At 36.5% G+C, this 12,932-nt stretch overlaps 3 protein-coding genes across 3 annotated transcripts; 2 read left to right on the top strand and 1 right to left on the bottom strand.

Moving 5' to 3' along the window:
• The first annotated feature begins 2,000 nt into the window (after window positions 1-2,000).
• LOC113758419 (protein STRICTOSIDINE SYNTHASE-LIKE 6-like) lies at window positions 2,001-2,773 on the top strand. Its single transcript, XM_027301280.1, has one exon. The coding sequence runs from the start codon at window positions 2,100-2,102 to the stop codon at window positions 2,433-2,435; it is 336 nt and encodes a 111-aa protein (XP_027157081.1). The 5' UTR covers window positions 2,001-2,099; the 3' UTR covers window positions 2,436-2,773.
• A 1,045-nt stretch (window positions 2,774-3,818) lies between these two features.
• Window positions 3,819-5,070, top strand: LOC113758418. Its single transcript, XM_027301279.1, has 3 exons — window positions 3,819-3,906; window positions 4,441-4,938; window positions 5,054-5,070. The coding sequence occupies exons 1-3, from the start codon at window positions 3,819-3,821 to the stop codon at window positions 5,068-5,070; spliced, it is 603 nt and encodes a 200-aa protein (XP_027157080.1).
• Window positions 5,071-6,680: 1,610 nt separating this feature from the next.
• LOC113758417 (NAC domain-containing protein 2-like) lies at window positions 6,681-8,376 on the bottom strand. Its single transcript, XM_027301278.1, has 3 exons — window positions 8,340-8,376; window positions 7,865-8,124; window positions 6,681-7,160 (listed from the first exon to the last, which is right to left on the bottom strand). The coding sequence occupies exons 1-3, from the start codon at window positions 8,374-8,376 to the stop codon at window positions 6,681-6,683; spliced, it is 777 nt and encodes a 258-aa protein (XP_027157079.1).
• Between the last annotated feature and the right edge of the window lie 4,556 nt (window positions 8,377-12,932).

Here is a 12,932-nt window from a genome sequence, read left to right as displayed (position 1 = left end):
TCTCTCTGGGCCAAATTTCTGTTAGCAAAATATTGTCGTTCCTGTCACCCATGTCAGGTGGAGTATAGTGTGGGGGCATCGGCTACCTGGAAACGACTACTTAATGTGAGCCGTCAAGCGGAGCTCTCCATGCGGTGATTGGTGAATGCGGGGACTTGTGATTTTTGGTATGACAACGAGTTGGATAATGTGGCTCTTTTTCACAAAGTTCAGGTTCACGGGACCTTGACATTCAAGAATTTCCTTGTACATAGAAGGTGGAATTCAATGTTCCTTGCCCATTACTTCCCAAGGGACATCACGGATCTTATATTACAGCAACCACCCCCAGAGGCTGAGCGGCCGGATGAGGTGGTGTGGATGCCGTCGATATCTGGGCAGTTCTCTTTATCTTCCGCCTTCCAGAAGGTCAGACAATCTCGGAACGCCTCATGGCTCTTCTCTCACATTTGGCATCCCCAAATCCCATTAAAAGTATCTTTCTTTATGCTCTGCCTACTGTTGCAGAGACTCTCGCTCAATGATATCTTGGGTAAATTTGGGGTCCAATCGCCATCAAAATGCTTCTGCTGCAGTATGGCAACGGGAAAATCTATTGAGCATATTTTTGCATCGGGACATCTTGCGAGGTAGATTTGGGGTTTTTTTGGAGCCGTTTGTGGAATAGGTTTGCCTAGGGGTCAGTTGCGTGACAGAGCGATGGCTTGGTAGTTGTCCAAACAGTCGGAAGTCCAAAAACGGCTTATGGTCTCTATTCTCCCGAGTTTCATCTGTTGGCGCATATGGAAGGCGAGAAATAAAGCGCTTTGGGAGGGTATCAGATTGTCATCTGGAGTTATTTGTCATGGCATTTTCCATGACGTAGCAATGGCAGATGCGGACAAGTTCAACAAGGGCAGTTTCCCACCGACTTTTGCTCAGTTTTTTGAAAGTCTTTCCCAACCCTCATCCCCGCTCCAGTGCAAGCTTGTCCGATGATGGACAGCAGGTATGGGGATAGTCACACTTAATACAGACGGGTGCTCTAAGGGTAACCCAGGAACGAGTGGTGGGGGTGGTGTATTCCGAGCCTCAGATGGTCGATTTTTGGTAGGATATTCAGTTTTCCTGGGGATCGGTACGAGTTTGCGTGCTGAGGTATTGGCTCTGTTAGCGGGTCTCCGACTTTGTGGTCAAAACGGCTTTACACAGGTTCGAGTACAGTCTGACTCGTTGGTGTTAATAGGCAAATTGCAATGCAGATTTCAATGTCCGTGGCAGATTCGTTGAGAGATATTCCAAATATCGCAGCTGGTTGAGGGTCCATGGCAATTCTCTCACTGCTTTAGAGAAGCAAACACGGTAGCAGACATACTAGCTAATGAAGGTCTCTTGCACCCACTTGACCCGATTAGGGTTTATGACCAACCAAGTCGCCTCCCAAAACTGGCAAGAGGGGCAGTCAGGTTGGATAAATTAGGTCTTCCCTCTCTTCGATTTCTTAAAAAATCATCAGCGTAACTGGCCTAGTCAGGGAAGGACAATTCCAAGACAGACGCGAGGGGAAATTTGCATGGACAGGAAATGGTGCACTCGTATCAGTTGCTTGATAGCATGTTATATTTTTCTTGAATTTGGGTTTGTTGGCAGGGAGTTTCGTCCATTTATAAGGGGAAACTCTGTCAAAATTTTCTTAAAATAAATAAAATACTTATGTTAAACAAAAAGGGTTAACAACATAAAAGCCCCCTGTGATATAGCTATCATACAGAAAAGCCCCCTGTGGTTTCATATCATACGCGTCGGTACCCCGTGATTTGAATTATTCTGAAAAATGGACGGAAATCGTTAAAACAGATGGAGTTGAGTGAAAAGACGAAAATACCCTAATGATATAAGCGAAAATTGCAGAAGTAATTTTGCACTTTCGTTCTGTCAAAACCAACAAAGAGAGAGAGAATTGTAGAAGTAATTTTGTCCTCTCTTCTTTTATTTTGATATTTGATAACTACATAAACCATACATCATTCATCATACAAGTACAACACCTCTTCTCCTACAAGCCGCTGAACAAGTGCTAAAAATAGCATAGCCTCTGAGTATAAGTTTGACCAGCACCGATGGCCGAATCAACTCGCATCCCATCTCCCTCATCGTCAGGCGGAACTTCCGGTGAAAGAACCAAAAAGAGCTGGTGGCCCTTTGCTTTTCTCGCATCAGTTCTACCAGTTGTTGTAGGAGTTTTAGTCTACCAACTTGACTCCTTCGACCCTGCTCCTTACCCAGCCCACGAGTTGACTCAGAAGAAACCCCTGATAGTGCCTAAGAGCAACCCTCGCATGCTTAAAGGAGCAGGGATTATTGGGGTCGGAAAACTGCTAGGGCCTGAAGACATAGCTTACGATCCGAAGTCCGGAGTTATCTATACTGGTTGTGAGGATGGATGGATAAAGTGAGTCACGGTGAACGATTCAGCGGCTGACTCGGTTGTGGCGGACTGGATAAACACTGGCGGCCGGCCTCTGGGAGTTGTTTGTGGGCACCATAGCTGAACTAACAATCGAAAATAGTTGGTCATTGATTTGTATCTGGAACGCTCTTCCCGTATTTATTTGTTGGATTAAAAGCATGCTGGTACATGGTCTGAAGTAAGTCGAAAAACGTTAGCTGAATAACAATCGAAATGCTGTGTGTCCTTCAATTTTGGCCGAAGCCGAAGACCAGAACATTGTCTTTTGTATTGAAGTGTGAAGGGTAAAGTAGGCATATCAGGTGAAAATTTGTGATAGAAATCTATTTTTCGCAAGAAACACGCGCCTTTCCAATGCGTTTAATACAAACGCAGGAAATTTGACGATTTCCGTCGACTTTTTAGAATAATTCAAACCACGAGGTACCGACGCGTATGATATAAAATCACAGAGGGCTTTTCTGTATGATGGTTATACCACAGAGGGCTGTTATGTTGTTAACCCAAAAAAAAATGATGAGATAAAATGCCTAGAAAATAATGTTAGGAATTAAAATGATTGTATCACTATAATTTTAAGGGATAAAGTGATAATAATAATAATGTGATAATGCTATAAAATAACGGAATATTTTTGTCTAAAATTTCTTAACATGTTGGATTGAATTACTTATGGGGTGAAATGACTAAAAAATAATATTAGGGGTTAAATTGATAATAGTAATATAGTTTAAAGGGATAAAGTGATAATAATCCAAAAAAAATAAACTTGATATGTATTTTAATCAAGATTTTAACTAAACTACTAGGGGAGGCACCTATTAAATCTACTAATGGAGACTTGATTGAGGGATCTGCTTAAGAAATTTATTCTCATCACCGTACCCAAGTACGGCCACGTGCTCGCAATTCTTGGAGTTGGTATTTTAAGGATGATGTTTTTACCCGATCTTCAACATCGCCAAAAACTTCTAACCATAACTAGTAAAATGCTTTCATATCAATTACGAGATTAGTTATCAATTGGGATTCAAAGTACATAGTACAAATCACGCCAACCTATGAAGACTTCAGTCCCCTTTGGAAATGGAATTGCAGACTTTATCACTGATTTCAACGGCTAGATTAATGTCCAAGATGGGCCTAATATTTGTTTTTGGTATTGGGAACGAGAAATTGAGACAATCCGACACATCTCAAGCCTGATTTTATGGCATGATAACACGTCCCTCTTATCTATTCTTAGACCATCTAACTTAAGTTTTACATATAAGTATACCTGCTCCAATGTTATGCTTTTTGAAGTGAAGAGTGCGCGCATTCTCATTTGCTTTTATCCTGCCCCACATTGGCAGTTTCACTGCTAAAAATGGCTTCCATTCTCTCCCTCTGCATTTTATTCATAATGTGTATTTACCAAAGCCTTTCTTTCGCGGCTGTTGCGCCATTTCTTGATGGTATGCTTTAAATAGTCTTTAATTTTTTTCATATAAAATTGCTAAATGAAATTTTCTTAGGTACGAGATAACCTTGGTACAATTTTTTTTTTTTTTTTGGGTTTATGCCAAATAAATTCACTTTACCATATCATTTTTATGTCAGCACTCAGTACATGACGAAGGGAATATCAAATCTTACCTCCTAATTTCACTTGACATGCAAACATGATCCACGTAAATTGTAGAAAAATCAAATGCGCATCGTTAATTTTCTCTAACATGTTCAACATCAAGAGCAACATGAACCCGTTTGAATTTTTGATTTTGAATCTTATGGTGTTTGACTTGTCTTTCCGATACTTGGAAAAGGTTTTTCGCTCTGGACTTCTTTTTAATCATTGATATGAACCGACCTTCTATGTACTCTTCCTCTTTATTATTATTTTTTCTGAAAAATTCGAACAATGGCAGGATACAAGAACAGGGAGAAAAATTTACTCATAACTAGCAGCAGTATGTTTTTCTAACCATATTCCTGTTTACATTTTGCAGGTCTACTAGAAAATGGTAACTTTGAGGAAGGGCCAAAGGTATCAAACCTTGAGAAAAGACAGATCATAGGAAAATACTCCTTGCCCAAATGGGAAATTCATGGCATAGTTGAATATGTTTCAAGTGGACGGCAACCTAGTGGTTTTCACTATGCAATCCCTCGTGGGGTTCATGCAGTGAGGCTTGGAAATGAGGCTTCCATATCTCAATATGTTAAGGTGAAACCTGGAGCAATGTCTTCATTGACCTTTGCAGTCACCAGGACTTGTGCCCAAGATGAGAAGCTAAGGGTTTCTGTCCCAGGTTTTTCGATTGAACTCCCAATTCAAACACTGTTTAGCAGCGATGGTGGTGATACTTATGCATGGGCTTTTAAGGCAACTTCTGATGTTGTCAAGGTTACATTTCATAATCCTGGAATTCAAGAGGATCCTACCTGTGGACCTCTTCTGGATGCAATTGCAATCAAGGAGATACTTCCTCTCAGATACACTAAGGGTAAGTCCTCTTGACATTACTACAAGTCTATAACCTTGGATTTAAGAAGTGTTTTTTTGGATAACATTGCATTTTTTAAGTATCTTGACATCTATCATTGTTGTACTGTTATTAGGATTATATAAGAGATGATTTCAAAAACCTCCCTTGAGGTTTTTTCCAATCACACCTAACACCCCTCAAGTTTCTAAAATCACGCTTAACACCCTTAGAATGACAACCTTTGTAACATAATAGCCCTTTTATGTAAAAATAATATTAAAAAATATGTTTAGTAGAGGGACTATAATATTCTTCCAATTTTGCCCTTTTGTTAGTTGATTTTTAAATTTTAGAAGATGAAAATAAAAACAAATAGAACTACAATATTTACATAGAAATTGAAGGAGTGTCAGCACAATGACTGCTGAATTGTATCATTTTTGTTGATTCATATGACCATTATAAGATCTGTGCCAAAGTTTTTGATAGAAAGGAAAAAAAAATTTTGAATACTGTTTGTTAACCAATTTTTTCAAAAATTTTGTTTTTGATAATTGAAAACCAATATAGGTATATTTAATATGCATTTTTTTCATGATTTCAATTGCATCCCAGCATTTTTTTCACCAAATGAATGATTTTAACATATTTTTCCCTCACCTCTTACTGATTAAACTAGATAGCAAGATAAAATCATAGTTAAAAAAAGATAGATTTTCTATGTTTAGATTGTCTAAATACCTCAAAACCTATCTTTTGGTTGCATATGCAAAAAAAATAGTGCCCAAATTTTATGTCATTTTTGTTACTTTATTTTTACATAATCTAACATAAATGTTTTTTCATTTTTCTTGCCTTTTCCTGCATAAGAAATATGAAAAGGCAAAAAGGAATCAACTTGTTTTTATTTTCATCTTCTAGTTTTCAAAAATCAACTTGCAAAAGGGCAAATGTGGAAGAATATTATAGTCTCTCTCTTAAATACATTTTTAATACTATTTTTACCTAAAGGGGTTGATATGCTACAAAAGTTGTCATTCTAAGGGTGCTAAATGTGATTTCAAAAACTTTAGGGGTTCTAGGTGTGATTAGGAAAAACCTCAAGGAAGGTTTCTGAAATTATCCCATTATATAATCTGAGCTATGATTTGATGTATGCATGTGTGTATGTATGTGTGATTTTAAACGATTTATTCGTTGGATCCTGATTTTGAAAACTTGAATTTAGTATTTGGGTTGCTATATAGTCATTTTCTTTTTTCATTGGAAGGGAGAACATACTGAATTAATGTAACCACCAAACCATTAATTGATAATGCATTCAGTCTTTCCGTCATAGAGTTTTGTTTTAAAAGCGCAATCTGTCCTGATGACCTACCAATTCTTTTGACTGCTCATGGTTATGAAAATTTTTTTAACTAATTACAATGTATTTATTTTTAACTAAAGACTAGCGTATGTGAAAATAATTTATAGGTAAGTTGTTTTGAAGGCTTGTAATATAGCTAACCATACTATGTGGAAGTATTCATGTTTGAAAGGAAGAAGAAAAATCGCAAATATACACTACACATAGACCATAAGAAAAAAACTCAACATATACATAAGTGAATATCAATCAAGACGAAATTAGCAATTAAAACCTGCTAAAATCCTTGTCCTTGTTTATACTTTGCATACAACAACACCACTACTGTAATCAAAATATGTATGATACTTCAACTTATTGCCTGAATTCTCACCATCAATTTGGAGAGAGGTCATATTGACATAATTTGCCATGCTAAGTCGGACAAATCAGTACCACCAATAGCATACTTCGAAACATCCTCCATATTCAAATCAGAGGGGATCATGGTACCCCTTGATAAATGGAACGGTTCAGTGAACTCTTGAGTAATTGCTTCGAGCCCACCATGAGAATTAGTGTATCCTTGGAAATCTTGAAATGGATGATCAGGAAATTGGAAACTAGAAAGATCATAGATAACCTGGTTTGAAATGGCATCACCTCCTGTGTCTAGAGTGCTGGTAATATACTCCATACATTGATTGTTTGTAGAACCAGCAGAGGAAATATTGCCAACCGCCAAATCATTGTCCTCATTCTGCATGGGAGCTTCATTCACTGTAAAACACTGGTCAAGATTTTCCCTCATCAATTCTACTGTGTCACCTTCACTTTCATCTTTGTTTTTGCGTCTTATGTTCATATACAATCTACATAAAACTGGATCCGACTGTCAAAAATGAACAACATGTTAGTAATGTATAATGGAGTTTGTAAATGAAAAAAGCCATGCAAATGGACATCCTATATTATTTGAGAAGTGGTTACTGAGCACTTAGTATAATATTGTTGTAAAGACTTGTAGATTAAGAAGTGGACACCACTCTTTTACATAATAGTGTATGTATGTACCATACTGACAGAAATCAAGAAGTAAATTGTTCTTGACTTAGGTGGCTAGAGCTCGGTTGTCAAAGAGTTTTAATCACCACTTCCCGAAAATTATAAAAAAAAAACTTGTTTCCTCTTGAAAAAACTATTCTATGTTGTTGGGCTACATATATTTCTAAATAATTTTATGTTGGTTCTGAAATTTACATGTGCATGCATGTTACATCTTCAAATAAAAAAAAAAAAAATTTTTTTATCCTGTCGTTGGTTGGGCTACATATATGTCTAGCTACCTATGCACACTATGTGTATAAACATCCAAAAATGTGTCTATATATCCAAACTAAGACATGCATAGATAACACATAAAAGACATTAAAATGTTTCATGAAATAATCAGATGAGAAGGAGAAGAGAAGAAGTGAGAATAAGCATAGCATGAATTGTTATTCTTATTACTGTCCATTGAAAAGATTATAAGAATACCTTGAAGCATAATAATATATAAAGCAAGTTAATCAGAAAATAAGTACTGACTTGTACCTTGGGGTTATTTGCATGAATTCTATATTCATGCATCTTCCAAGCCGTTTTTTCACCAGGCCCAAGTAAGAAATCTAGTGACTTCCTGTATCCGACGGTATTGCCATTGTAATAAATCTTCTTGTCTTTGCCGGTGGGTTTCCAAAATCCACCATCTCCACATGATCGAGAGGGACGGCTGCCTTTGGGGTATTTGTTCGTCAAATAGGTGAAGAAGTACCATCCGTTCACGTTATGAAGGCTATCCGATCTGTATCTATCTGCGCATATATAACCGAAAAAGAAAGAATCAAATATATAGCATAGTTATGCAATATTACAACAAAATAAAGAAAAAGGGGATCATAATTTATTTATCAAGGCTGCTTTTATTCAAATTTTGTTAGGGACAAATACCCATTTTTTAGACAGACAAGAATGTTAGTTATTAAATTAGACACATAGCCCATACCCTAAACTAATCACTTTTACGTACGTGCATCAATGAGAAACCCTCTAACCCCAAATCTCATCTCTACGATGATGGTGTTCTCGTCACTGAAATTAATGTTCAAAAAATTTATAGATTGACCATTGTTATCTACTAGATTGTTGTTTAAATTTAGTTGTGTGGAAACCAATTTAATGCACTGACACCTCTAAAGACAATCCACTGAAAAAAAAAAAAAAGACAATCCACTGAAAAAAGGAGAGAAAATAGTTTGAACTAAATCCTATAAAAATTGGAGTTGTTCTTTTAGAAAGGATAAAAGGTGGCGCAAAAAGAGTTACTACTGTATTTTCAAAGGTGGATAGTATTTTAGGGCATCTTTTTGGTCGACCAACTATTTTTCCTGGAGCACAATTCACAATAAAATTCACAATCAGAAGAAACCAATCAAAAAACTTGAAATCATGAAGCCTAAAGATGGTTTAAATTTCAAAGATTTAGCCTAATTAATTGGGGATTATGGAATTAAAAGGGGCTCAATTATGCTCTATCGTTAAACAGCAAATTAACACTTGTACATAGTGACGGGTATTTTACATACGTGCAAGCTAAAATACCGAATTACACCCGTCACTGCAAGTATAACAGATCAACTAGTAGTTAGGTATAAATATCGGGTCGATTCCCACAAGGAAGAGTGACAATTACCGTATTACTAAAGCTTCTCTTTATTATAGACATATCAATGATTTATAAACAAATTTAACCTTACTGAAATTATACAAAATAACCAATGAAGCTCCTTAGGTTGTGGGTATCCCTAAAAAACTACTACATGCAAGTGCTATATTTGGAATCATTAATACTACATCTAGGCAATAGTTATGGTGTAATTTCCTTATGCATTTATCCTACTCTAGTGAATTCAATTATACTTATAACTAATCCATACCTATTCTCATGTTATGGAAATTAGCTACAATTCATTTCTTCAGTGAATTACATTGGAAATGAATCACAAAAACCACATAAGTGGCACCTCTACTTTCGTGAGTGTACTCCCTATGTTTAGCACTTCTTGAACTAGTGTTAAATCTCAATTTTCATTGCAGAAACAACACCTTAAATAATCACAATCAATGGTACCAGATTAATCATGATTTAAAGAGCCAAAGTGCTAAATAACTTGCTCAAATCATAGCAGTCAAATAACCAAATAATAAACACTAACAATTATAGAAAGGTCAACCAAACCCAAGGCTTAAACTTTAGAAACACATAATGAACACAAAATCCAGAACTTGTATATTAACTAAACTTGGAATCAAATACAAAAGATAAAGAGTTTGGAAGGAATACAACCCTTGTCACATGAGCTTTCTTCCTTGCCTTCTTCATCCTCCATCTTCATCCTAATCTAGATAATAAACAAGAATGGAAAAACTACACTACTCTATACTAAGCTAAACTAACACTAGGGAGATGAAAGAGCTACATTTCTGCAGCTTCAAGCTTTCTCCCGTAGCTCTCTCTCTATTTTCCTGCTATGAACTCCAATCTCTCTTACAATGAATTTGGCTATTTTTTTTATGATGAAAAATGGTCAAGGAATGAAGCTTTACACTTTCTCCTTACAGCTGGTAATGTCTCTCACATGTCTAGCATCCAATGTGAGTTGGTGGGAGTGAAATTGAGTTTTACGCGTACAGAGCAGCCTTTTCTGACCGCAATCCGGCCAGAAATCCGGCCTTAAATCCGGCCAAATTCCGGCCGGATTGATACAGTGACCATTTGGTCACTTCTGGTTCAATTTCCAGCTCTGCTCCGATTTTGCATCAACTTCCACTGAACTTTTCTTGATGATAAAAGCTGATTTAGCTCTTGACCAAAACATGAAACTTGTAGCCCTTTTAGTTAGCTTTCCAATGCATCAAGAATCACCTCATTTGGATCTGTGTAGGCTGAGAAATGACCAAAATACCCTTACCTGCTTATTGCCCTGTTCCAGTTTCGACCAGTAGAAATTTGCTATTGTAATTCGGCATTTTGACCTGGAAAACCTTCAAACTGGATTTAGATGTCTTCACCAAAGTTGTAGATCTATCTCTTATCTTCAAATTGGTTCAAGAATCATCTTAATCCGATCACTGTAGCTCAAGTTATAGCCGAAATACGAAAATGCATCAAAACTGTCAAAATACACAAAATCCAAGTAAAAAGTGATAAAAACCTCATTTAATCACTTAAAAACATTTATTCACCAATTATAGCCAAAATAATTCATTTTCTTCCAATAATATAACAAAAGTGACTAAAAATAATATAAAATATCATACAATTATTACGTAAATTAGTCACTTATCAAACTCCCCCACACTTAAATCATTGCTTGTCCTCAAGCAATTCACACATAATCAAATGCAATGATTCAAGAGGTGAAACAATATATGCACTTTGTCCAATTTAATTCCTCAAGACTTGGAAAATAATCATTATACAATTATTCAATTTACACTAAATACTAATAATATCAAATAAAGGAAAGATAATTATACCCTAAATTCAACAAGTTAAACTTAATCTCTTACCCTAACTTAATTTTACAAATAAGCAAATCACATAGTCAATTTATAGCCTTCCTCCTCCTTATAATCATCTTTTTCTCAAAATTCTATAACTAAGAGGGATTTATTCACACAAATTTTACTTAAATAGTGAGAATGCCTTTTTACGCGAAAATCGACACTTTTAGGTGAAGATCCCCGGTTACTCAACATTTCACTTATTCAAGTTGCTAATGCATACTTTTAATTCAAGTACCTTTTTACGCGAATGTCGACATTTGTAGATGCCAACCCCCGGTTACTCGGTACGAGAATCATTGGAGTAAAACAATTTTTATTTACTTTCTTTTCTTTTCTCTTTTTTTTTCTTTTTTTTCTACTTTTTTTTTCTTTTTCGGAAATAAAGGACAATAAATAGATATTCCCTCTTAGAAAATATATAAGAATAATCAAAGGAGGAATATAACCTTTATCGACTATATCAATCACTTACTTGCAAAATTAAGTAAAGAGAAGAAATCTCATTAAACATGTAAAATTATAGGCATAATTTTCCTCATTTTACCAAATATACTTTCTAAAATGTAAAAATTCTAATTGCGTAATAAACATTTCCAAGTTAAATGAGGACTAAACCTTCCAAAATACATATAACATTTCAACAATTGGAAGAATAAAACACTTAAGGTTGGAATACTTTGCCCTTTTTGAATGAAAATGCAAAAATTTGAAGAACTTTTGGGCCATAATGAAATATTGGAAAAGATTTTAGAAAAATTTTTACAGAGTTTCTCCTTATAAATGGATGAAAACTCCCTGCCAACAAACCCAATTTCAAGCAAATTATCCACATGGCAAATAATTCAAACACAATTCCAATATTTCTAAGCATTTAAATCCACAAAATATCATCACATAGCATTAGAATGCAAGTTCACATATTTCCTCCCCCACACTTAAACTTCACATTGTCCTCAATGTGAGAAAAGGAAAATAAATAAAGAGTAAAAGAAAATACTGCTCAATTGAACTTGCGCAATCCGAATCCATGTCCAAGTGATGAATTTCCAATCTTAAGTAGTCCGAAATCCTTAAAACCACAACAGAGATGAAGATCACTTGAATTAGTTCACACAAAAGAAATAAGAAAAATCACTAAAAATTAAACATCACAAGCACTACGGAATAGAAAAGAAAAACTAGTGGCAATGTCACTAGGTGACGAGCACTCCCTCAAGTAGTCGCTTGGTCAGGTGAAGATGGTGGAGTCGGAGGAGCTTCAATACCCAGCTTGGTCTCGATGCGACGAAGACGCTCGGAATTCTGCTTATTCTCTTGGCGGCTTTTCTTTACCTCAGCCTCGACACAAAGCAGCTTGTCCATTATCTTCTTGAAAAACGACCGAGTGTCTTGAGGTGAGGTTGGAGGCCGTGAGGAAGACGGTTCATTTGAGACCGGCGGGGTAGTTGTCTCAACCCCTTGAGCCCCTTCAATTCGTTCAATTTCAACTTCCTCCTCTTGCCTAATGTCCCCTTGAGCACCTCCTTGAGTTGAAGGACCACCGCCGTCTTTACTCTTCAAAATGAACCTGCAAAAATCCAATGTAAAGACGTCCTTCTTCTTGAGACCTGTAGGGAAAGCGTTAGAAAAATCCACTCCAACCCTTTGAAACTCGAAGGTCAAGAACCGAGGATACGGGAAAGCATGTTTGATGTCGTTACTGCGAACCACAGCCCACATGTGGTTGGTGATAATGCTTCCCAATGGAATGCCTTGGATGTTTCCTAAGCCATGCTTCATTTTATCCAAGAAATAGATGTCACTTGTGCGCGCCTCATTGGTTCCACTTGCCCTCGGAATGATATTGGCGGCAAATAGGTAAATAAGGAGACGTTGCGACTCCGGAAATGATGAAGTCAATACCGAATATCGCCCCGTCGTTCGAGTAGCCTTGTACTCAACCCCCAAACGTACAAGTGCCTCTAGCATGTTCCAAGAGTCCAAATCATTGGGTTTGAAGGCTTTCTTCAAATCTACCTTGCGCCCCACATCCGAAACATGAAGATAGCACTCC

Source organism: Coffea eugenioides, unplaced genomic scaffold (assembly GCF_003713205.1).
Source record: "Coffea eugenioides isolate CCC68of unplaced genomic scaffold, Ceug_1.0 ScVebR1_499;HRSCAF=1187, whole genome shotgun sequence".
Taxonomy (NCBI): domain Eukaryota; kingdom Viridiplantae; phylum Streptophyta; class Magnoliopsida; order Gentianales; family Rubiaceae; genus Coffea; species Coffea eugenioides.
The sequence above is the reverse complement of the archived record's forward strand: the minus strand, read 5'-3'. Positions and strand labels throughout refer to the sequence as shown.